The sequence below is a fragment of the Trachemys scripta genome, chromosome 12 (genome assembly GCF_013100865.1).
Source record: "Trachemys scripta elegans isolate TJP31775 chromosome 12, CAS_Tse_1.0, whole genome shotgun sequence".
In the NCBI taxonomy this organism is placed as follows: domain Eukaryota; kingdom Metazoa; phylum Chordata; order Testudines; family Emydidae; genus Trachemys; species Trachemys scripta.
The window spans coordinates 11,035,408-11,062,084 of record NC_048309.1 but is presented as its reverse complement, the minus strand read 5'-3'; the positions used below and the strand labels follow the sequence as shown (position 1 = coordinate 11,062,084).

The 26,677-nt window shown below is 44.2% G+C and overlaps 1 protein-coding gene across 1 annotated transcript; it reads right to left on the bottom strand.

Annotated features, from left to right (window-relative positions):
- APCDD1L (APC down-regulated 1 like) lies at nucleotides 1–26,677 on the bottom strand. Its single transcript, XM_034787817.1, has 4 exons — nucleotides 26,076–26,677; nucleotides 7,502–7,676; nucleotides 4,509–5,067; nucleotides 1–1,053 (listed from the first exon to the last, which is right to left on the bottom strand). The coding sequence occupies exons 1-4, from the start codon at nucleotides 26,110–26,112 to the stop codon at nucleotides 286–288; spliced, it is 1,539 nt and encodes a 512-aa protein (XP_034643708.1). The 5' UTR covers nucleotides 26,113–26,677; the 3' UTR covers nucleotides 1–285.

The following is a 26,677-nucleotide window of genomic DNA, read 5'->3' as shown; positions in this document are numbered from 1 at the left end:
TTCTAATTTAACACATCTTTTTAGTATTGCTAAATTACCTGACAATTTGCAATGTATCCATGTCACTACATTAGATTTATGCCCAATGAAAGTCAATTAGGAAGTATACACACAGTACACATTGTACACAATCAGGCATGTTATGCAGGGAAAACCTCTTGCTTTGTCCATTTTTTTTAATGTGTACAGAATCAAAGCAAAGCTGATTCCAGATGTGCTTATCTAAAGAGGATATAAAATTGTCTTAGCACCCAGTGTCTGAATTCTGTGCTGCACGGCTGGAGTCTAGTCCCATCTTAAAAACTGCATTGCCATAAGTGATAATAAAAAGGCCATAGGCAAAGGTTTTAGTGCTTCGTTCCCGTTATTATCCTCTTTTCCCAGGTAGCGTGGACTGATGTGTTTAGAAAAGACTCCGGTAGCCCCGGCACACTGAATAAGCGGTGCCTGGTATGAGGTGGGCCGCTTCTCAGGTCTGTCAGGGCTGGATCCGTCTGTGGGCCTTTCGCCGATGAATAGCAAGCTGCGATCTTTCATGTCTTGCTCCATTTTAAAGAGTTCATATTCTGTGTGGGGCAGCTTGATGCCCAAAGCCAGACACCCATGGGTCAGTGTTATATCCTGCTCCATCCCGGCACTCCAGAAGCCTGTCTCCCCGCAGGTCCCTGGCTCTGAGGAGTTTAGCATAGTCACTGTTACCTGATCCATTGCTGTAACCCGAGCACAGGTCACTTTAAATGCCAGCTCTGTGCCTCCTCTCACTATGGAGGATGGGACGCCCTTGGTGTAGTGCCCAGATGCATAGATGGTAAAAGTAGGCTGCTTGCAGAGTGGGTCAGAGTAGTGATAATAGTACCCTTCCCAGGTGCGATTGTTGCCATGAAATATGAAGTACCTGGTAAGAAAAAGCACAGCTGGCCGGACTTCACAATGAGCACTCACCCACCTGCCACTTAACTGCATCGGCAGCTCGGCTTTAGCTGGTAATATAGGTGGATGGTGTTCATCAGATCTGTATATAATCCCACAAGCAGGGCAAGGATGTGCATGATGCTGTTGGAGGCAAACAAACAAAAAGTAAATGAACAATATGACATGCAAACCCCAATTGGAAGTATTTAAACAACAACAGGCCAATCTCCATCCCTGGTGCAACTTCACTGAGGTCCTGGAGGCTGCACCAGGGATGAATTTGGCCCAATGGGTCCAAGCAGTTTAGTAAGATAAAGGGCTGCCTAGATCCCCTGCTATTCTAGGGAAAAACAAGAAGGGCCAAATTGTGTCTTTGGAGATGAGCACCTGGCTCTTCTCGAAGGCCAGTGGGAACCGCGTGCATACATCTCAGGGCAGCAGTTGGTCCAAGAGGAGTGCTGCAAGCAGGACAAGGGAGGCACTTTTGGAGTGTCCTGGTTTTCTTTCACTGCAAGATTTCTGTGACGACTTGAGAGGTTAGGATCAGGGGACAAATGCTGAGGTTTTGCTCCCACAATACCATGTGCCTAGTGAAAACTTAGACAAGGCCTGGACCTAAAGAAAATGCCACCAGTTAAGGTTATTTAGGCAGTTTCTGATGCTGCTGGGAGTTGTCAAATAGGCCTGTACATTTTTATATCCATTCAGATGGTGCCAGAAAAGCCAATGCACTGCTGAGATCCTCAGAAGGAGGGCTAAGAAATGGTGCTGCATCTCCTAGAGGAGTCCATGAAACTCAGCATCAAAACACCTCTGGCCTTAAACTCTATGAAAAACGTGGATCCAACTAACATGCGTTTAATTTTGAAGGCCCCCTCCCCGGATGCCTGAGCATTGCCCAAAGCTCTATGTCAAACCAATCCTGTGTCCAATCTAATTCCATAAGAGCTTCATGCAAAGTTGAAACCTTTTCCTATATTTCATATGGAAAAGTGTCAGTACATGGTGACTTTTTTTTAAATAAGTATTATAACATTTGATCATTTTCTGAAATTCTAGCTAATTAACTGTTTGCATGGAACAAGATTAAATAACTCAGTTAACAGTAGGGTGGGTAATTTACATGCATGTTGATTGGAGTCTACTGTAATTTACTCATTTTCAGCTTGCTTTACTGCTACTGTCACATTAATGAGTGCTGACAGTACACAGTACATTATTGCTAAATAATCTCAGAAGTTGGCAAATATATATATTCTCTATAGACAGGAAATTCTTTGATAATGGAGGTAATTTGGGGAGAGTGGGTTTCTTTAAAACAGTTATAGATTTAAGGAAGTAAGAGCAGTATTTCCCCATAGCAGGTTAAAAAATAGCTCCTAGCTCTCAGGACCAGGATGTAGGTAGCCAGGCCTGTTGATCAACATAAGGCAGGGGGCCAGGTTCCCACACTAGCCAGGGTTCAGAACCGGGAGTCAGGTCAGGAACCAAGAGTCAGAGACCAGGAGTGCAGGGTCAGTAGACAAGCTAGAGGTCAGGAAACCAAGAGATCAGAAGACAGCAATAGATAGCACTGGGTGAGCAGTCCAAAGCAGGATACACCCCACTTGTACAGACTTCCTGCTCCTCCTTCTGTCTTCAGTAGGGGGAGCAAGCCAATCAGGGCTTAGGGTAGAGTCTTCCAGCTGAGTTAGACTTCAAGGAGTCCTGGTTCTAGCTGGTAATAGTACAGTGTCAGGTGAAAGGTGGGCACATGATTAACACCCACCTCAGAAATCTCCTAGACCTGGGTTTGAGACCTGCAGGCCATGACATCAGCAAAGTTGTATGAATCTCTTGCTAGTGCAGGCTAATGTTGCACATTAGTTAATTAAAAGAGAAGGCTGTGTCCAACAAAATTAATATTGTGAAGCCAACAATCTTTCTTGTTTAAACCAGTCACATGAAGTTATTTCTAATGTATGGTAGCTTCTAATTATCCCCAAGTGGTGACATCATGTGCTGGGGAACTTTACAGAGCTGTTTCCTGATTAATTACAGCACTATATTTAAAAAAAACGAGGAGTACTTGTGGCACATTTAAATTCAATTAATTTGCAAACTGGACACCATTAAATTAGGCTTGAATAAAGACTGGAAGTGGATGGGTCATTACACAAAGTAAAAACTATTTCCCCATGCTAATTTTTCCCCTACTGTTACTCACACCTTCTTGTCAACTGTTTGAAATGGGCCATCCTTATTATCACTACAAACGTGTTTTTTTTTTCTCCTGCTGATAATATCCCACCTTAATTGATTAGTCTCGTTAGAGTTGGTACGGCAACCCCCATTTTTTCATGTTCTCTGTATATAGTATATCTTCCTACTATATTTTCCACTACATGCATCTGATGAAGTGGGCTGTAGCCCACGAAAGCTTATGCCCAAATAAATGTGTTAGTCTCTAAGGTGCCACAAGGACTCCTGTTCTTTTTGCTGATACAGACGAACACCGCTACCACTCTGAAACCTAGCACTATATTTAAAGAGTGAATTTCAGTATCTTAGATTTGTTTTAAGTTAACGTTTAAAAATGTTTATGTTTACCATCTGGTTTAGCTCATGTACATGGTCTTGGCCCGAGATAACACCCAGCTTTAAACCAATCCAAGCCTGTTACTTGGAGGTTTGTCATTTTGTGCTTTTCTTTTTCTCTCTTAAATTCCAGTTGTTGCAGTATCACAAGGGTGGAAACCTTCTCCCAAATGAAGCATTTCATGAGAGTTAGTCCTGTTCCAGCTAGTAATGTTCACAAGTGGCTTTTTTGCCCCATCTCGCTGCTCAATCACATTTAGTTATGATTTAGGTAAATAATACCTTTTTTTTTCTGGCAATAAACCAAGCTACTGGCAAAAAATAAACAAATCACATCTGCTGTATAATATTATTTATGTTGAAGTAAAGTGATTTCTGTAGAATAACATAATTGTATTGAGGGCAATTTCCCCTGCTAATGGCATTATATTGTGGAATAATAATTTAATGGAAGATGCTTGTTTCCCCATTCCTCTTTCAACCTGAAGGACAGGACAAAGAAATAAGATGAGGGATGCAAGACAAATAACAGCACACAGAGCTTATAATGATGTGGGGCTTTTAACCTCAGGACAGAATCTGAGTCTGGATTTCTGGTGAAAACCTAGCGGGTAAAGAAAATCTATTCGCTCCATGCACCAGCCGTGGAGGACTGTTCCCTCTATTATGTTTTCTTTGCTGCTTAGTCCAGGCTCGCTTAGAAAGGCCACATGCTTAGAAAGAGGAAAAGCCAGATTCACATACAACTGTGCACCTACGTTTGTGGTTAGGCCGCCCCTTTCTTCTCCCCTCCACCCCAACCAGCATCTTGCACATGACACAATTTTGTCTTTTCTAAGCCAGGCTCTCTGCCCATCACCTCTGTCTGTATCATTCTAATACTGAGGTGACCTATTGCAGGTGGGGTAAATAAGAACCTCGTTTTATACAGGCTGCAGACAGACATGCATCAAAAAACAGGGGACACCAGGGAAGCTGGGCTTTTTTTAATGTGGCCCAGAAGTAAGCAATGTTCTTACCACAGCGCTCTGCAAAGGGCGTTGATACCCCGTTGGTCGATAATGGAGCCTCTCAGACCACTTGGTATGAATGTCCCCTAGGTACAGTTCCTCCACTGTCCTGCTGCCGCTCGGCTGAGTTTGCAGCAGGGGCTCGTAATGCTTCTCCACCCGCACCAGGCTGAGTTCGTGCATGGCAAAGCCCAGGGCTGTGGTGCAATCCCGCCCCTCCTTGGCACTCAGCACCTCGTAGAGGACTCCGGGAGCCCAGGACCGGCCAGGTGGAAAGAATCCACTGCAGCCCCCTCCTGACGTCTGATTGATCCGGGCCGAAATCTCCTGCATGGCCCTCTGGCTGTGGAAAACAATACCCACTTTGTGCAGGTGGTAATCTGCCTCAGTTGCCCCTCGGGTGATCCAGGAGGCTTGGCGTAGCCTGAGTTTGCCTTTGATGACCAAGGAGTGGGACGGATGGCGGCAGGAGGGGTCCCAGTAGTAGAACTGATAAGCCTTGAACAAGCGGTTGGAGTAAAACAGGTAGGATCTGGTGAGGAATTCCGGTCCCGGACGTACCTCACAGCTAAGGACAGAGAAGAGATCGGTGGTAGAATCCTTAGTCACATATTGAGTGGAAGAGCTGGGGTTTGAATTCCTGCCTGACTCTTTGTACAGAGAAATGAATGGGGCATTAACTTCTTTTGACCCCATGATGAGAGGGTCTCACCTTTGCAATGCTCCCTTCCCCATTGACCCCAAGGCCCCATATCTTACCCCAGTGACAATTATTCCTGCAATGGTGATTTCATTTCTCTGCACCTCCAGCAAAGAGCTATTAAAAAATACACCCACTAACAAATCAGAGTTTCTTTGCATAGAAGAACTCTGTGGAGCATCACCCCATCCTATCCCCACGGCATATTGCCATAAGACTAAGGGGAGGGGAGAATCTCAATTCATTCCTCCTGACCCTCACCCAAGTGGCTTTAAATAGAAATGGTTTCACAAATGATTCAGTAGTGTTTCCTCTGTTAGGTGGCACAGAGCAATGAGGGAACTCAGTACCATGTGAATGCCAGAGACTTGCCAATAAGGGACCACATAAGAAAGAGTCTCACCCCACATCCATCATCACAAGGTACTGTGATAGAGTTGTCCACCACAGCAAGGGTGGTGGTCCAGCGGGGAGGTTTGTGAATGGGATTCAATGGGTAGCATAAGCAGCTTGTATTAAAGTTCCTTATTGAGCCCCATCTAGAGACAGGAAAGTCAGACCCACATCTGCCAACACCCATGATTTTGTCAGGATATTTGGTGTTACTCTTACAGCCCCCAGCTCCTGGTATCATGTGATTGCATGAGAATCCCACCTTTCATTTAAAAAAAAAAAAGGAAGTGTCTACCCTCATGGCTGCTGAGAAAAGCTTGAAAACATGAACCTTCAAGGCTTAAATACCAGAAGGCAAATAAAAAGAAAACCTTTGTTATTACTGAGAATCTCACGCTCGTTTGGAGCCGGACTCCTGATTTTTGAACACTTGGGGTTAGTAATATTGAGATCCTTACAGCAGAATGCACATTGCAGGGACGGGGGCGTCTCCTTTTCATTGCCCTTGTTAGGATACACACAGAGACCATGGCAGGAAGAGGATGCAGAGCTAATGTTGCCTGCGCGACTCCATTTTGGGTCAGGTGGAGGGGGCTGATTCGCCAAAACCAATCAGGGGTGGGGCTAAGAGACTATAAAGTTGGTCTCTCTGCCTGTGCTCTCACTCCAGTTGGGAGCTGAGCCTGTTCTAGCTGTGAGGAGTTGTGGGGTAGGCGGGCGGGCGGGCGTTTACTATCTAGTTTAGGTGCTTAGTTCAGGCTATGTGTGTAGCACTACTCAGAAGCTCACTTGCATGTGGAAGTTTGCTGTAGCTCAGATGTTTGCTCTGGCCTGGGAGATTAATAATTCAGGAGTTTATGCCAATCCCCAGAACTCAGTCCAGTCTCAGAAGCTTAGTTTAGGGGTTTGGCCTGGGTTAGGATTTAGGGGTGGTAATTTCAGTGAGACGCCCCTTTGCCCTTAAATGGGAGTCTGTTTTGCATGAAGCTGCTAGTGAAATTTTTGTGAAGTAAACTAGCATGCTTCCTGTGAGATCTTAAATTGAAAATCCCTTATTTTCTCTCCCTTTCGCTGCACCTATGAGATTATGCCCCACGGTTCATCTCCTGGTCGTAGTGAGAGGTGCACTGGAGCCTGTTCCATTGTGTACAATAGAAGCTGCTAGTCAGAACTGTGCCTTTGCCAAAGGCCGTTCACATAAGGACATTGTAATGTGTAGGCAGTGTGGCATTTTAAAGATAGCTCAGTGGTTTGAGCACTGGCCTGCTAAATCCAGTGTTATGAGTTCAATCCTTGCAGGGGCCATTTAGGGATCTTGGGCAAAAAATTGGTCCTGCTAGTGAAGGCAGGGGACTGGACTTGATGACCTTTCGAGGTCCCTTCCAGCCCTATGGGATAGGTAAAGATATGCTGCTGTGTTTTCAAACCTCAGCCCGTGTATTGTGTGTTCCCTCAGCCCAGCGAGCATTGATGGTGGCAACATCTGCAGCTTTGGTATGGCAGACATGGCAAATTAAGAGAGAGATGGAGGAAGTCCTAGAGGGAGTATTTGGATCTGGATTTAGAGCACATCCCAAACTGATAATATCAAGGATTTTGATTTGGCCCCTTAATTTGGTAATGGGCTATCTACAAATGGTACCTCTGGGAGTGCATTTCGAACCACCCCAAAATTAAAGGATATTCAGCTCTTTCATTTGGGGCCTTCTTCCAGCTATAAACAATACATGAACCTTTCCCCATAAAGGAAAATCACGAACAGCAGGCACACTCTACAGTTTAACAGTGTGTGCCCATCAGTGCACCATGATGATGCTATTTAGTAAGGTGACCTCACCCTGTCAGCAAAGTCTAGCAAAGAGGCAAGACCCACAATCTGCAAACTCCTCTGGGCTACTGGGATCCTTACCTTGTAGAAATCCAATGACCTTCCAGCCGGGGAGGCAGTAGAGCTGAAATTCTAGCGCTGTCCTGTAGGTGGCGCAGTTGGTACTGGCACTGTGGCTCCCAGTGCAGTTTTCCAGTGCTGTGCTGCTGACCCTGAGACACAGGCACGTCCCATAGCTTCTTTCCAGATGCATAGGCTTAAAATAAGACAGATGCTTTCAGAACACGGATGCAGTCGCTCCTGCACTTTACAATTAAATGGGTTAGTTTGACTAAAGATTTTTTTTTTAAAAGACCAAATGGGACCTGCCTATTCCAGGAATTGCTCTTCAACGGCGTTTCTGGTGCACTATTTGGTCCTTTTGCTAAGTTTCTGGACGGAGTGCTTTAGATCCAGTCCTGTAACTCTGCCAGAAAGGGATTGTTTCTCCTGTCCTAGAGCTACAGATGGAGCCGCTTGTTTCACGGATAGTGATTATCGTCACACAGACAGCTTGAAAAGCCCTGGTAGTATCCAGCCTTTCACAGCTATTTCATGATCCCCAGCATTATCAGTTCATGCATTTATTATTCCCCCTGGATTTCAGATGAAACCGTGAGAAAGCCGCTTAAGTCAAAAAAGTCAATTTCTTTATGGCACTTGATCAGATGAATAAGATCAATTCAGAGAACAAAGCAATCTCAGTGCTCTGCAGTCTCAAAGGCCCAACAAGCAACAGTATTATTTTGGAAGGGGCAACACACGTTCCTTAAAAATGCCCACAAGTTGGCTCATATTCTGTCCATTACATGAGTGACTTTAGTGTTCATTAAAATGTACTTACCCATGCCTTTAATAATGGTACATATCACATTGCCAAAGAACCTTGCACAGCTGTGTTTAAACTGTGTAGTGTTTTAAGGGACATTTTACTGCATGTTTTTGTTGTACCTAGGTACTTTTTTTTCTCAGTTTGTGACTAATTTTAACCCACTTTTCCCAGGAAGCTAAATCCTTACATCTTTCACCAGTAATGATCTGCATCGGCTAGAGAGAAATGCCAAGATACTTATCAGAACTGAATGCAGAGGCAAAGCTGACGAGTTTAATTTTAAATCAGAAGCCATTACTGCCATTACGTCCATTACGCAGCAGATTTAGTCATTTTGCCTGACAGATGTTGGTGCACAAGTGTTCTCTGTGCCCATCACTCATTCGCTGCATCCTGATTAGCTTGGACTGCAAGCCTGCTGAATGCATCAGCAGCACGGAGAAGAGCTCATTCACAAAAGCCTGGTCATCTTAATCGCATATTGTATTGCTGCAAATTAGCTTGTCTTTTTGCACAACACAGAAGCCCGGTCGGTTGCTCCAGCGCTCAGTCTGGATGCTGGCTTTATGAGAGTGTGAAATCCTATTGTTGCAACCAGTCTGGATGGTGCCCATATTCTGATCCATGAAGATCACTGCAGGCCCATAAAATGGCAAACCTCACAGCTTAAACTCTGTATGTGCAGAAGAGCAACAGACCCACATTAGAAAGGCTGAGAGAGATCTGCTATCACAGGGGTAGGCAACCTATGGCATGCGTGCCAAAGGCGGCACGCGAGCTGATTTTCAGTGGCACTCACACTGCCTGGGTCCTGGCCACCGGTCCGGGGGGCTCTGCATTTTAATTTAATTTTAAATTAAGCTTCTTAAACATTTTAAAAACCTTATTTGCTTTACATACAACAATAGTTTAGTTCTATATTATAGACTTATAGAAAGAGACCTTCTAAAAACGTTAAAATGTATGACTGGCACGTGAAACGTTAACTCAGAGTGAATAAGCGAAGACTCAGCACACCACTTCTGAAAGGTGGCCGACCCCTGGCATCTGAGGTCTAATCCTGCAAGGTGCTCAGTACCCACAGGTCCTATTCGCTTCATGTTTTAATTCACACAGCCTGAATATTCACTGGCTAAGCTCTGGTCACAGACCTCAAGAAAAACTAGTTCAAACATAGAAACCAAATAATTGTAACTAAGGCCACTAGTTCGCTAGTACTCATGAATAATTTTATTTTATTTGTTGCTCAGTTGGAGATTCCTCTGAACCCACTCAGCTCACAGCTGAAATCTTCAAATATGACTGAGAGCTCTTTGTCCTCGCTCAGTTTTTTATCTATTGTTGAGACCGCCACTGAACCAGGGAATTACAACATGGGAACGTTAGTCTCTCCTGTCGCCCGCCATAAGGACAGTAACTCTGTCACTTACCTCATTTCCCGTAACAACGGATGTTACTGGCTTAGGGAATGTGTGAACACTCAGCTAAATCCTGAAGACTTTCTTTGGATGTTTATTCACTCTTTGCTCAGGCAAAACTCCTGCTGGAGCCATTGGCAGTTTGCCTGAGTAAGACCTAAATGAGAACCTGCAGGATTCGGCCCACTATAAATAAATGACATGCCTTCTAATTAAAACACCTGAAACCCTGGCTTATATTGATCCATCTAGCAAAATAATGTCCCTGGGTTAGGTGTCCCTGCACACTTGCACTGGGTTGCATTCGTTTTATTGGCCCACTGGGGGCTGGCTCACTCTAACTCTGTTCTATCATTTACCTAGCAGCACACTGGAAGATTTCATTCAACGACTGGTGCAGATGACAGAGGTTGCTCTCTCACCTGTCTATCAAAGAAAGCTGAGGAGAAGTTTACTGTATATATATATCTTCTGAGCAAGCATCTACAGAGCAAGACTTGCCGGACGTTGGCCAACGCCAAACATTTGAACTGGTTTTACTGCAATTTAAGCACCAAATTGTCCCTTCCTAAAAGCTGTAGGAGGGGCCTTTTTTTTGTGTGAGGTTTCCCTTCTGGAGATTACCTCGTCATCACCTCAGAGGGGCAGGGTTTGCCCCACCCCAATCTCCTGTAGAAAAAAAGCAGCCCCCAAACCTAGTAGAAGCCTGGGCCATCCTTATGGCTGTGACCTCGTGAGGACTCTAGACGTCTGGGATAGGACTCTGAAAGGAGGAAATGGTGAGACTGGAACATTCCTCCTGTCTGAAGGAGGGGAATTATGCCTGGAGAACACCCCAACCCATAAGTAGATCTAAGGGGCCACAATCTGACCCATTACATATATGTCACACACAAAAAAGCAATTGTTCCTCTTTTTGCCAGCAAAGTGCCACTGATATATTCATACATATACATATATACTGTACATACATGTATATATTTTAAAACAAGCAGAACTCTCCATTGACTATTTGGGGGTGGGGGTTGTTACAACAGGGCCCTTAATTTGGGAAGAGAAACCAAACCATCCAACTGTGTATCACTGAAGGGCCAGCTCAAACGACCCGGGATCTGAGCCTGGCTTGTGGAGTGGAATAAGGCCTTAAATCTTCTCATTAGGAAGGTGTTTTCGAATAAAGCCAGCACATAAAGACATGGGATGTTCTGCAAGATTATAAGTGAAAATTCCACAGTGCAGTCGCTCAGTGTAGAAAACAAATGTCAACACCATGGGCCAGAGCCGGATCTGGCCAATGGCAGGGCATTAATAGACCTCCCCCACCCCAAAAAACCCTTAGTCTGATCTGAGGCATAAATTCCTAATGAAACAGCTTCAATGCTCATTCTTCAGCACCAAGCTTTGCCACTGCTCAGCAGATGAATTCTAGATCAGGTCAAGTGGCAACGGGAGCAGTTAAGCTTCTGTTGTGCAATGCAAAGTCTTCTGAATGCCCAGGGAAGTGAGGCCTCCCCACCCAGAGTCTGTTATTCTGTCTACAAGTTCAGTCATCTTTCTGTAAAACTGCCATTTGCTCTAGGAAAAGCTCATTGGAACTTAAACATCACCGTGACAGAGCCCTTGAAAATGTGCTTGGATGGCTTTGAGACTGTGGGTGCTGAAAGCACTATGAGGAGTCCAGGGGGAACAGACTCCAGCTAAACAGGAAAGTCATCAGATTCTGAAGCCAGCCTGCCGAAAGGCAAGTGGAACAGGGCCTCAGGTTTTCTGTTACTGCTCTAAGTACCAAAGTACTGGGACTAGTTGGAAAACTATCTTATGAGTGCTCTGGGGTCTTTCTTGCAGCAGCCTCATTGATATGCAGTTTTTCTAATTTTTAAAGCCCTTTATGTTCCACAAGGAGGCTGCTACATCCCCACTGTATGGCTTGCACTAGCCTTTCCCGTCTCTGATCTGGTTCACAAAATCCAATTGCTTAGTCTTTTAATTTTGAAACATTAGCATCCACTACAGGATTAGTTGACATTGACTCCATATTAAAGTGGCATGATGGCTATTTTATGGTCAAAGGAGACTGGGAGGCAGGCCTGCAAGTTCTAGTCCTAACTCTGCCATGGATTTTCTTTGTATTCCTAGGCAAATTACTTACTCCTGTGTCTCATTTTATGCAAAACGGGCAAGATTCCATGCACAGAGGTATCCGGAGGCCTAATTAACAAATGTTGGCAAAGTGAACATAAGAACGGACATACTTGGTCAGATCAAAAGTCCGTCTAGCTCAGTATTCTGTCTTCCGACAGTGGCCAATGCCAGGTGCCCCAGAGGGAATGAACAGAACAGGTAATCATCAAGTGATCCATCCCCTGTCGCCCATTCCAAGCTTCTGGCAAACAGAGGCTAGGGACACCATCCCTGCCCATCCTGGCTAATAGCCATTGATGGACCTATCCTCCATGAATTTCTCTAGTTCTTTTTTGAACCCTGGTATAGTCTTGGCCTTCACAACATCCTCTGGCAAGGAGTTCCACAGGTTGACAGTACATTGTGTGAAGAAATACTTCCTTTTATTTGTTTTAAACCTGCTGCCTATTAATTTCATTTGGTGGCTCCTAGTTCTTGTGTTATGAGAAGAAGTTAATAAGACTTCCTTATTTACTTTCTCCACACCAGTCATGATTTTATAGACCTCAATCATATCTCCCCCTTAGTCGTCTCTTTTCCAAGCTGAAAAGCCCCAGTCTTATTAATCTCTCCTCATATAGAAGCTGTTCCATACCCCAAATCATTTTTGTTGCCCTTTTCTGAACCTTTTCCAATTCCAATATATCTTTTTTGAGATTGGGCAACCACATCTGCATGCAGTATTCAAGATGTGGGCATACCATGGATTTATATAGAGGCAATATGATATTTTCTGTCTTATTATCTATCCCTTTCTTAATGATTCCCATCATTCTGTTTGCTTTTTTGACTGCCGCTGCACATTGAGTGGATGTTTTCAGAACTATCCACAATGACTCCAAGATCTCTTTCTTGAGTGGTAACCGCTAATTTAGACCCCATCATTTAATATGTATCGTTGGGATTATGTTTTCCAATGTGCATTACTTTGCATTTATCAACATTGAATTTCATCTGCCATTTTGTTGCCCGGTCACCCAGTTTTGAGAGCTTCCTGTGTAGCTCTGACATCCTTCAGTGAGACAAGAATCTGAATTTAGCTACAGTTCAAAATATATGAATTAATTATGCTACAGCGCACAGTGAAATATTTTGATTTGACCAGAGGTACTAGAGTTAAAGGGCCAAATGTTGGTCTTGTAAATGTGGAGTCAGTTGTGAACAAGACTGATATAATTCTGGTATGTATTAACACAAGCGTGTATGTAAGACACAGGAGGTAACTGCTCTGCTCTGCTTGGCACTGGTGAGGCCTCAGATGGAGTAGTGTGTGCAGTTCTGGACACCACACTTTAAGAAAGATGGGGACAAATTCAAGAGAGTCCAGAAAAGAGCAACAAAAAGGATAAAGGGTTTAGAAAACCTGATCTATGAGGAAAGGTTAAAAAAACTGGGCATGTTTAGTCTTGAGAAAAGAAGACTGAGGGGATACCCAATAAGAGTCTACAAATGTGTTAAGGGCTGTTATAGAGAAGACTGTGATCAATTGTTCTCCAGGTATGACAAGAAGTAATCAGCTTAATGAGCAGTAAGGGAGATTTAGGTTAGATAGTAGAGAAAACTTTCTAACTATAAGGATAGTTAAGTACACCTCTACCCCGATATAACGCGACCCAATATAACACAAATTCGAATATAACGTGGTAAAGCAGCACTCCGGGGGGGCGGGGCTGCTCACTCCGGCGGATCAAAGCAAGTTCGATATAACGCGATTTCACCTATAACGCGGTAAGATTTTTTGGCTCCCGAGGACAGCGTTATATCGAGGTAGAGGTGTACTGGGATAGGCTACCAAAGGACATTGTGAAATCCACATCACTAAAGGTTTTTAAGAATATGTTAGACAAAACCTGTCAGGAATGGGTTAGGTTGTCTCTGTGCAGGGGCCTGGACTTGATGACCTCTTGAGGTCCCTTCCAGCCCTACATTTCTATGATTCTATGTCTTGAATGCTCTGAACCAAACACCCCCAAAGTTGGAAGAATTCAGATCCAGGTCTGAATTTTGTAGCTTGAGCTCATTTCTAATCTACTCATTTACTCCACTTTCTACTTACTCATTTCTACCTGAGATCATTTCTACTCTAAATAAGAGCAGCATAAAGTCCTATCACTCACCTGTCCTCCTCTCATTCAGGCGACTGCCACGGGAGTCAGAGCAGTTCCTTTTTCCACCCCAAAACAGACATTTCAGTGAATCCGCATATACTTTGGTTTAAGGGGGCTCAGGAGAGAAGGTTCAAACAGGGGAGAAGGAAAGGTATCACACTTGAGCTACAGAGCAAAAGCAATCACTAAAAGGAGAAGCCCTCATTGTGACCCCTGCTATATACTCATTGCCCATCCATCCATATCTGTTAACCACAGGAATTTCCAAAGGACCCATCACTAGGCACCACAATATGTTTTTCCAGCTCTCTACTAAGTAACAGCTACCTGTGCCGCATCCAAAATACCTGCCCCCAGCCCCCAAATAATGGAGCCAATTATGTGCACCATTATAATGATTGCACATCTAGATCAAGCAATTGTAAATGCCAATTACTGGAAGTGGGGCCTGATCTAATGCCCATCGTTGTCGATGGGAGTTGGAGCAGGCCCTTAGTCATTTGCCCTTGCAGTAACCAAATGTACATGCACAAATTAGGTGGGTATTTTGCACACACATTTGCACATGCAGCTTTTTAAAAATCAGGGGCATAATATCAACTCATGAAGGGGCATATCTTGCCGTCCTTAGTCAAGCTAAATTCCTGTTAAAATTAAGAGAAGATTTTGAGAGCTGCACGTTTGGACCTCTAAACTAGAACCCATCTCATGAGAGGTTATGCTGCATACATCTCTCTTCCACTTGGTCTGGTTGGTCTGCTACACCGATTCAGATCCACTTCTCCGCTTTTAAATAAATAATAATTAAAAAACCCAGGAGAGAAATAGCCTAATACGCCTTGTTGGAGGCAAATTCTGTTTGTGTTTTACCAAGTAAATTGACTTTGGAAAAAAAGTTGAGTTTAGTCATACAGCTTTGTTTCTTATCAATCAATAGAGAAGAAATTGCCCACATTACAGCTTGCAACAAAATTAGGCACTGTAGATCAACTCTTCTCCAGGGCTAGATTGCTACCTGCTGTTGCTTCCTATGGCCAAAGTTGTTATTTCCATTTATAATTCTAATGTTTCACTAAGTCACCCATTCGCATGGATAAGATCAGTGCCTACAGTCATGGGGAATTACGTAGCTCTTTATTTAAGAATGACACAAAACCTTTGATATTTGGCAAGGAATGTTCAGACTGGAACAAAACTATGGATAAGAAACATACAAATGTATTCTGCATAAGTGAATTACACTTATCCACACAGACTTTATTAACAAAGCATTCCTCTGCCATTCTTCTCCCCTGAGAAAGCATGCAGAATGGATTTGGGGTTAGCTGCTAAAAGAATGACCATTCTTCTAAATGCGAGGAAAATGGTTGTAGTTTACCAAATCAATTTCTCTTGAATTTGTGTTGAGATTAAGTTAGCAGGCTTTTTAATATGCTCAAAATAAAGAATTTCCCAAGAGCACAATTTTGTGGGGAAGACCTATATTATGTATTACAATCAGTTATAAAATTAACTATAATACAATGAATCTCAGCACTATTTTGCCTTTTCCATGTCTGCAAACAGAGGTTCCAGCTCAGGAAAGCACTTGAAGACACCCTTAAGTCCTATTGGCTTCAATGTGACATAAGCATGCACTTGAAGTTAAGAATGTGCTTAAGCACCCTTCCTGATTAGTGATGCTTTCTTGACTTGAGATCAGAGTGTAGTCTAGTAAGTTGGAGGAGGAAATTGTTTGCCAGGATGCCAGTTCTATATAACTTTGCAAATGATGTAAAATTATTATTATTATTATTCACAATATTGAAGTCCAAAGCTACCTGCAAAGAGTTACCAGGGCATCTCAAAAAACTGGGTGACTGGGCAAGAAAATGGCAGATGAAATTCAATGTTGATAAATGCAAAATAAGGCGCATTGGAAAACATAATCCCAACAATACATACAAAATAAAGGGGTCTAAACTAGCTGTTTCCATTCAAGAAAGAGATCTTAGCATCATCATGGATAGTTCTCTGAAAACATCTTCTCGGTGTACAGCGGCAGTCAAAACAATCTAACAATATTAGGAAGAATTAAAAAAGGGATAGAAAATATCATAATGCCACTATATAAATCCATAGGATACCCATACCTTGAATACTGTGTGCAGTTCTGTTTGTCCATCTCAAAAAATTAGAATTGGAAAAAGTACAGAGAAGGTTAACAAGAATGATTAAGGGTATGGAACAGCTTCCATATGAGGAGAGATTAAAAAGTCTGGGATAGTTCAGTTTAGAAAAGAGATGATTAAGAGGAGATATGATAGAGGTCTATAAAATCATGAATGGTGTGGAGAAAGTGAAAAAGAAAGTGTTATTTACCCCTTCATATAACACAAGAACCAGGGGTCACCCGATGAAATCAATAACCAGCAGATTTAAATAAACATAAGGAAGTATTTATTCATACAACACACAATCAACCTGTGTAACTCATTGTCAGGGGATGTGAAGACCAAAAATATAACTGGATTCAAAAAAGAATTAGATAAATTCACTGAGGATAGGTCCATCAATGGCTTTTAGCTAAGATGGTCAGGGATGCAACCCCATGCTCTGAGGTCCCTAAACCTCCGACTGCCTGAAACTGGGACCGGATGACAAGGGATGGATCACTCAGTGATTGCCCTGTTCTGTTCATTGCCTCTGAAGTATCTGGCACCAGCCACTGTCAGAAGACAGGATACTGGGTTAGATGGACCTTTGGTCTGACCCAGCATGACCCATTCTTATGTTAATCACGGAAAAGGATTTGTTATTGCCAGAGATACCATCCTATGAAAGCAGGAGCTCTAGGAAATCCATCACACAGCTTCCGATAACTGTGACTGGCTGGCTGGCAGTGTGATGTCATTCCAGCAGGAAAAAGCAATGTAAAGATTGAAAAAAAGAAGTTACAATATCTTTCTTTCAGAGCTGTTTTCTAAGCGATCAAACAAACCCAATATCCCCGAATAGGATATAGGGCCTGTTGTATTTGTAATGTTTTGATCAATATTTGCTTCTGTTTTAAATACCAACCTCAAATTATTTTACCTCAGTCAAAACGTGCAATTATAAAAAAGTATGAATACAACTATGGGCCTGATTCTACCCTCCTTATCTACCTGGACACCATATTGATTTCAACCTGGTATAAGTGAAGACAGAATTTGGCCCTATTCTTTTGTAACTTAGTGTTTCATTTAGATTAATGCCCTGGTGAACTGACTCATTTCTACAGAGACACTGGTGTTACGGTACAGCTTTTCCTTCTAAAATATGCCAGACCCTACTGAGTCAAGATAAGCAAGGTAAAAGTTAGAACCATCACACACATCCTCAGTCTCTATTCCTGTGAGCTTACTGCTCAATCCCACAAGCCTTCAGTGGGAATTCTGCCTGAGCTAGGCTGGCTGGATTTGGCCTACACATTTGAAACAGAAAACAGGGAAAAGCATGTCAGACAAGACAGCTGGTATTTGGGCTACAGAGGGTGGGAGTGAAGGAGACACTCTCTCCTGTACCTTCAGGGTCGTCTTTAGTGTTGCCCAGGTTAAATCTGATTACCTATGTTTAAAATGCCTTCTCTGGTAGTTTACCAAGAGAGAAAAAAACAGGGACTAACACAATGTATAAATGGGGTAACTCTTTCTCCTGTGCTCATTGAACTCAATAGCAAAGCTCCCATTGCATTTAGTGGTGCAGGATCAGGGCCTTACTCAGGAAACACTCACTCTGAATGCTTTAACATGAACCTGATAGAAAAATCCCAGTCCACGATGAAGTCAGTTTTGAGAATAAAGGGATTCACAGGAGGAAACAGATTCAGAGGATTCTGTACCAAAATACAGTATATAAAGCAAGGGGCATACGCAGAATCCATTTCAGAGGGCCATAGAGCTATACTAATAAAATTCGGTAGTAGTGGCAGAGAGCACATTTCACTGAGACCTCAGCATGCTTTAATCAAAGAATTTTATACTTATCAGCATCCACTGTATTTTAATTGCACAAGTTTTATTCATTTGTATGTGTAAATATATTTGAAACACCTGGCAAATAACTTATTTTCCTGATTGGCTGTGGCCCAGGCGGAACAGCTCTACTAATTTTTTTTTAACCAAAATATTATGTGGACCCAGAAACTAGAGACAATCTCCCATAGCCAGTTGGTCAATGGCAAAAAGTCAAACAAGGGAACCTATGCGCAATACCATCTGGGAATATAGTCCTTCGTAGGTTTAGCCATTGTGGTTAGGTCAATGCCAACATGTATTTAGCTATGCCCTTGCCCAGTCAACACAGGCCAGCGTAGCTGGGGTGCTTTCAGTATAATTAGGGCCCTATCAAACTCACGGTCCATTTTGGCCAATTTCATGGTCATAGGATTTTTAAATTTGTAAATGTCATGAGGTCAGCCAGGGCCGTCCTTGCCCATATGCAAAGTACACAGCTGCGCAGAGCACCAGGAAATTTGGTGCCCCAAATTTCCTGGTGCCCTGCGCAGCTGTGTGCTGCTCCAGCCCCTACTCCGGCTCTTCCCCAGGGCCCCTGCCCCTGCTCTGCCCTGCCTCTTCCCCGTCCCAGCCCTGCCTCTTCCCGCCCTGACCCCAGTCCGCCCCCACTCCCCTGAGGGCTCCAGAAGTGGTCGGGCCTGCACTCACCAGTAAGTAGAGCGACCCGGCCCCAGCCTGCTCCACTCCCCTGGCTCCCAGCTACGCTGCCGGCCTTTCGACCCCCCTGTAACTCCCTTTTGGGTCAAGACCCCCAATTTGAGAAACGCTGGTTTCCCCCATGAAATCTGTATAGTATAGGGTAAAAGTACACAAAAGACCAGATTTCACAGGGGGAGACCAGATTTCATGGGCCAACATATTTCTCATGACTGTGAATTTGTTGGGGCCCTAAATATAATGGACAAGTTGGGGGGAAGGGATAGCTCAGGAGCTTGAGCATCGCCCTGCTAAACCCAGGGTTGTGAGGTCAATCTTTGAAGGGGCCACTTAGGGATCCGGGGCAAAATCAGTACTTGGTCCTGCTAGTGAAGGCAGGGGGCCAGACTCAATGACCTTTCAGGTTCCCTTCCAGTTCTATGAGATAGGTATATCTCCATATACACCTCTACCCCGATATAACGCTGTCCTCGGGACCCAAAACATCTTACCGCGTTATAGGTGAAAACGTGTTATATTGAACTTGCTTTGATCCGCCAGAGTGCGCAGCCCCGCCCCCCCCCTCCCGGAGCGCTGCTTTACCGCGTTATATCCGAATTCGTGTTATATCGGGTCGTGTTATATCGGGGTAGCGGTGTATTTATTTATATTTAATGTGTCCTGCTGTGGGCTTAGAACATATACACAGAGCTCCCCTTGTGGTAATGCCTGATAATTACATGTACCTGCCTAACAATATGGAGAGAGGAGGGTTAATTAGGAGACATAAGAATAGACCGGAGAACTGATTTGCTTTGAGTTTAGTCTCGGCAAGCACCGAAGAAAGCCAACAGACTGAGGTAGCAGTGCTGCTTTGTGAGCTATGTCAAACTCTGACCTAGCTTGTTGTAAAAGTTTGGCACTGATAAATTTTTGAGCAACCCCAAACACGAAGAAATAACTAGGAAACTCAAGGTTTTTTTCCCTAGAGAACCAGTGAGGGTGCAGGTTTGCTTTTAATTACATGGGTTGAGTTACTGAGACCCATCTCCACTCTCCTGCATGCCTAGCTGGTGGGATTTGGGTGCCAACATTCTGTTTAATACACACACACATACACACACAAAGTGGGGCACTACTCTGGTACTGTATTTGTGACTAGATAAAAGAGAAACCTTCATTGGAATCCATATTTTTTTACCAAATCGCACCCATCTCCCTTCATTTAGAAGAGATGGAAACTCAGCAGAAAACAAGACACACCTTTTGAAACGAATGGCACTCAGTCATTTCAAGCTTATAGAATGCCTACGCATTGGCAGACCCCATGTAACCTCTCCACGGAGATGCTTTATTAGTGGCCGTCCTGGCCCTGTTTAATAGTGATTCCTAAGCATATTTTTTCCCAGAGAGCTTTCAAGAGCGGAACTGGTAATCAGACGACAGCTTGGCTATGAAATGCCAACCTCATTTCAAATGTCTAAATCACTTATGTGGCTCCAGAGCACAAGGGACCACCTACTATATAATATTAACATAAATATAGCATTTGCTCGATGTAAAGGGCATTGGCGGGTGCTGAGAGCAGAGCAACAAAAATGATTAGGGGGTGGGAGGGATTGAGTTACAATGAAAGATTTAGAGAGCTCAGTACAAGCGGCTGTGGGGGATGGATATGATGAGTCTATAAATATTCGGAGGCTAAAAACACCCAGGAAGGGGAGGAATTCCTTACGGTGAATAAAGAGGTTCTGTTGGGAAGGAATGAAGAAAGGAAGAATGTAGCCTGAACACTGGGATAAACTTCTTGACATTGAAATCTATTAAACTGTAGCAACCCATTCCCTTGGCATATTTTAGAGTAGCCTGCACAAAGCATTAGTGAGTCTACAGTAGGGAATAAACCAGCCTTGGCAGGGAGAAGGCCTGGATATCTAACAGGTCTTTGCATCTCGGACTGCTGTGGGCCTTGCTCCCGGAGGTTCACAATCACCTGAGTAACCCTTTTGTCTTCAAGGGAACTGCCTGGGTAAGTAATGGCTCATCAGTGGGTTCACAGCCTGGCTCTATGAAACCAGAATCATAGGAATCCGGGAATGAGATTCTGAAAGGTATTTAGGTGCCTAAAGATTCAGATTGGCACCTAATGGGGATCAGATGTCAAATCTATTTAAGCGCTCTTGAAAATCCCATTAAGCACCTAAATACCTTTGAAAATCAGACTACAGGAAGGTAGATTGTGAGCTCTGTGGGGCAAGGACCATTTTTTGTTCTGTGTGTGTACAGCACCTAGCACAATGGGGCCCTGGTCCATGAATGGGGCTTCCAGGCATTACAATAATAGAGAGATGAATAATAGGAACAAACAGATTTATTTCAAAAGGACACAGGTCTCTCCTTGGTTCCATGAGTGAGGCCTGCAGGGTGGAGAACCATGAAAAGCTGGAGACTGTCCCTAAAGAAAATGTGAGCCACTCAGTTGCGGAACTTTAGCTGGCTTGGTGGTGGAAGTTGTCTCAAAGAGATTCCACGGGTATTTCAAAGGTATTAAACTGATACATGTCACCAGACCAGTAACACGTACCGAAATAAAGACACAAGCGAACATATTTAACTCAGTCACGAGTGACCAAAGAAAAAGGTTGCTCATTCAGTTAAAGCATAGAATTAGAGTTGTTTTAACATGTGTTTTTTGGGGTCTGGGTGTGGTTTCTAGATAGTTAGAAATTTCAGTCTACTATTTTGCCTGTCAATATTAGCCAACTTTTATGCATTCCAGTTCTCTTAAATGCTGCCGACAGATGCTGAAATTAAAGCCAACGTTCAACCTACATGCTGCATAATCTAGGACTTGCACTTGCTCTATTAAATTAACAAAGTTTAGGACTTTCTTGACACAAATTTCTGCTGTCATCTATATTTTCATTGGCCTTTTCCAGGTGGCCTAACTGGAAAATTATATGAAAAACATGGAAAACAAAGTATCATTGTGTTTTGTTTCAAGAGGGGAAATAAAAAATCCATCCCCCACATAACCTCACCCATACCTCATGGACGTCAATGTGAGAGCTGAGGTGAATTCCACTGATGCCAGTGGGAGTTTTTGGTGTGAACTGATCACAAGATACAGGGTGAAGTCCTGGCTCAGTGTACATTTTGCCTTTCACTTCAGTGGGGCCAAAAATTCAGTGCTTAAAAGTTACTTCAGTGGGAGTTGTGAGTGACTCTTCAGTGGTTGTCTGGGGAATTGACTGATGACAGAATATGACTTTTATTGGCAGTGGATGTTTTGCATGTTTCAATGGCAGAATATAGCTTTATTCTTACCAATACTCAAAGTGAGCAAAAGTACACTAGCGCTAAGTGCCTGCAAATGTTTTCTAACTGAAGCTGTATGACCTGGCATAGCTGTTACTGTAAAAAATCTTTTTGCTGATAAAATCAAAAGATTGGCCAAGATTGGTTAAAAATACATATGAAAGAAGGAGTTAAAGGGAGGACAAATCAAGGAATCAACTGGACCTGTTCTGGAGAACGTAAGTCTGCAGTGTCCCTTATTTTCCTGATGTCACTTAATTGAGTCATCACTGAGTCAAAAAGTTACCTACTCACTTTTACTCTTGAACATTGGTTACATCAGAAATAAAGGATCATGAAGTTGGGCCTATGAAAAAAGTTATTTACTTTAAAAGAATGAATCCAGCAGCATTTTAAGTTTCTTGCAAGAACAATTTTAGTGTCCCTCAGTTAGGGTCTGCACCCCACATTTGGGGCTTGGCAGGTTGAGATATGCATTCTTCCTTTCCCATATATTTCCTTTGTTCAGTTCCCCCGTTCAGATCCGTGGTGTCCATTACAAGAGTTCCCCCAGTTCAGTCATTCTATTTTGAACACTGCTTGCTTAAATCCTTGTGCAATTTCTCATAGTTTAATCTAAATTAGGCCCCAATCTTTCTCCCACTGATATCAGTGACAAAACATCTATTGACTTCTATAAGAGCAGAAATGGACCCTTAAAATATATAGACAGACAACTCAGGCCAGATCCTAAACTAATTCAAGTCAATGGAAGGTCTCCCATTGACTTCAATGGGGCCCAGAGCTGGGTCTCTCTTTTGTATAATGCTGAAGGTAAGGAGGGGGCCCAGGAAATAATAACTAATAATAGAAATCAATCTCCTTTCTTTGAGTTAAGTAGCTGACTCTGATTTCTGATCCTCCTTCACCAAAGAACCACTCATTCTTGGAAACGTAAGAGCATAAGAGGCTTGCTCAATTTCTATCTAAACTTTCATTAACGTTTTTACATTCCAATACACCACACCGATATTTTCCATGGGTAGCTTCTCTGAAATGGTTTAGAACCTAGCCAGTTTTAAAATAAAAGGACTTCTTGCCTTTCACTGTTTATTTTTAAGTTTGAAAATTATGGGGTCAGGGGTAAGATAAGATCAACAGTTGAGTTCAATTATATGATTAGAAAGCGAATCCCGTAAAAAGATAATACCAAGTTTATACATATTTTACTGACAATGTAATAATACTGCCTTCTGTTCATGTTTAATATAGACCAAGTTTGCTTGCTAATTTATTGTCTGTTTGTTTTGTTTTTTTTACTCTTTATTTCAAAGCGACCCAAAAAATCAACAACTAATGTGCTATGATCCTGCGATTTGACTCTGCGCTTTCCTTAATGATAGTTTAGCCATGTTGCAAAGTATATGGATCTAGATAAAGATAGGGCTGAGATGAAAAAAGAAAAAAGCATACGTGAAAAAATATATTGTGGTTTCTATATTTTCCCCACAAGCACAAATTGTTGAGTAAGGAAATTTTCAAAAGCCAGAAATTGCTATGGAGAAAACCAAAGCTGGAATCCAGTCCTAGAAGAGGCTGCATCTGGCAGAACCAAGTCTGGAAAGAGGTTTTACTTTCAGTGGGTTCCTATATTTGCCCACAACATAGCACATGTCATTTATAAAAACAACGTTTTCATGGATGATATACAACGGCTGTGAAAGTCAACCTCGAAATTAGAAAGCACCTAAGCGAGGTTATACAATCCCTTTGGTTTCCTTATCCCTTTGCTAAGGCACATCCCCAAAATATTCATAATTTTTTAAAATCCCTACCTCCCTAATTTTAAAATGATGTATTGCAAATGTAACAACACTGAGAAATCAACAGCTAGAAAGTGCTAATTTATTGTATAACCCTCCTTATCCAAACAAACAGGGCTGCCAGACATTGAAAATATAATGCATACAGCCGGTCCCTGTTTACCAGTTTATATTCTGTGAGATGGGAAGGGTTAGTTATGTACAATCCAGGCTTTTTTTGAACATCATCTTTTAATGATTCACCATTAATGAATTTCAGTTCCTACGCGCTAGCGGCAAAATGCTGCCATCACTTTGAGCTACAGATTATAAACTGGACAAAAGGAAGGGGACAAAAGTCATTTGTTTCTGGAGTTTGGGCACAGGCAAGGTGGGGTAAAAATGGTATCTTTCTAGAGCCACCTTTTGCCAATTTCTGTTATCTTATTAAATGTGTTTGGTTTGAATCTAAAGCTCAAATCGAAACTCCAAGGCTGTGAAGTTCAGCTGAGACGGTACAGCTGGACGGGCAATTGGTCAAGCCACTGTTAGCTTTGATCTTGTTTACACGTTAAGGTCTGATGGGACGTTCCTTCAAACATCACTGGCAGGCGTTGTGACAGATGGCACACACAACCAGATCGTCTCACAACTAAGTATTTTAAAAGGCTGAGTTGAGTTCTTGCTGACTGTATTTAGTGCTTTAAATGCTTTGAACTTACAGATTGCCTTTCGTCCCTTGATCTCAAAGTACTTGACAAGCATGAATGAACGGAGTCTCCAAACGCCCTTGGGAGGCAGGTCATATTTTTCTCCCCATTTTTCAGAGGGAGAAACTTAAGTCACGGAGAGGAAGTCTGTTACAGGTCTCTAGCCCTCCAGCCTAGCACCTTCGCCTCAAGATCACCCGTTCTCCCTTCAATGCTATATTTTACTCGGCCTTTTTCTGTTGAGGAGTTCACACCCGACGTGGACAAACAGTTTCAGCTGAGTCTCCCTTGTGTTTTTTAGGGAAACATGCTGTCCAAGCAGGGGCGATAAAGAGAGTTTCTTCCCCTCCCACATGATCACTTTTTTTTAACGGGGAATCATGTAGCCCTATACTGCTCTCTTCGTCTCCAGCACGGGGTGATTATGTTCTTGAATTCTGAGCACCCAGAGACATCTCTTGCTAAAGCTGCGGTGGTTGAGATGTGAACCTTGCCAGGTCTAAAGGTGGGGCGCAAATATGCCGGCAGCCAGGTTCGGAGTGTCTAGGAGCTACCCTAGAGGTCAGTGGGGAAATCGATGCGTCTCCTCTTGGAGACGTGAGATACTTCTGATGTATTTCACCCCCAAGCCAGGTGCCTCTGGGCTTCTTCCTGGAAAATGGTCCCAGGAACTCCAGCCCTGGCGGTTGAAAATAGCATCAAGAAGCGTCTCCCAGCCCTTGCTAGAGTTATACACCGGGACTCCTATCTTGCTCCACTGTCTGGGACGGGAAAGAAAGATCATTAGAGGGAAGTTTGCAAAGGCGGTCTGCGGGGTAATGATCAGCAGCAGTCAGGGAGCTTTGGGTGGGAGCCAGAGGCTGCCTCTCTTCTCTGTGTTAGCCCAACATGTGGGCTTTGGTGAAAGACTCCTCTCCAGCAGCTATCCCTGAGCAGATCAATACCAGCTCCCGGTCCACTTAGGCATTTCCAGCCCCCCACTACTTGTATTTCATGCCGAAGAAACGCTGGAAATATCTCTAGAAAGTATCGCAAAGTCCATTCAAATCAAAAGATGGAAACCCTCCATCCCCGGGGCCTTCTTAGAGCCAGACAAGCCTGGGGAGATGGGGGGACCCCAATAAAGCCAAGAGTCCCCCCCCATCACCAGCCACTTCGGGGGGTTGGACGGTGCCCGGGCTCTTCGTCGTTCTTAACTCGGCTCTTTTATTGAATGTCTGGCGAGCGGTTACAGATCGGAGCTGGAAGGGGACACGCACAGCCCTGCCTGGGTGCACGTCCAGTCCGGTGAGCTGCGGAGCGTCACTTTTCCTTGCGCAGCAAAAGTCTCCGCGCCCGGAGCCCTCTGGCGGATCGCACCCCAGGGAGCGCTCCCGGCTGGGTTTGCGGAAAGGGGCCCCCACCTCCAGTGCCACCCCGAGGTACCCTCCGGAGAGAGCCGGGGAGGAACTTGAAGGCCAAAAGGACCCAGCCTGGATGCTGGCAGACCCTTATCTATGGGGACAGGGGGGCACATCCCTGCCACCGCTCTCCAGAACCCACCCTCCCCGGGTCCCTTCCTCCCCTCCAATGCACGGCCCCGAAGTGTCACCTACCTAGGAGCAGCCCAATGAGGCACCAGGACTGGCCCATGGTGGTATCCAGCCGGCTTCCTTCCCACCTGCCCGCCGAGGACGAACGGAGCCCGCTGGCTGGCCGGGGCAGATCGCTGGCTCGGGTTCTCAGTGGAGCGGGACCCTGCGGGAGAGCCGCGGAGCCATGTGGGGCGAGGAGGAGCCCTTAGAAATTCATCTGCCCGGGGGAGGGAGGGTGTCAGCCCCAGCTCAGGCTGCTCCGGAGCTCCGCGGCTATTCTGCCTTCGTGCGGCCCGCCAGGAGGGACAGCGGGGCGAGGGGGCTCATTAACCACCACCCCCCTGGGTCTCCCTCGGCAGGACTCGGATCCGAGAGGCTCCCGCTCAGCGCCCGCTTTGCAGGAATGCCTGCGCCCCCCGCCCCGCGCCGCTGATCGTTTTAATGGAGCTTGGCAGCTACAGGTTCGAGCTGCCAGAGGAGGTGGAGACTTCCTCGTCTTAACCCCGTCTGCAGCTGCACATTGCAATGCACCCCCCAGCCACGCACCGAGATCTGCCCCGGCGTGGCCCATCCGCCCCGCAGCACCCCCGGGCACCGGGCCGCGCCCCTTCCCTGTGCCAGGA

Coding starts and splice junctions, on each gene's coding strand:
- APCDD1L (XM_034787817.1), bottom strand. CDS start 26,112: ATGGGCCAGTCCTGGTGCCTCATTGGGCTGCTCCTAG. Junction 7,677..26,075: donor CCTCATTGGGCTGCTCCTAG/GTAGGTGACACT, acceptor TCTTATTTTAAG/CCTATGCATCTGGAAAGAAG. Junction 1,054..4,508: donor GCCCTTTGCAGAGCGCTGTG/GTAAGAACATTG, acceptor TGCCTCCAACAG/CATCATGCACATCCTTGCCC.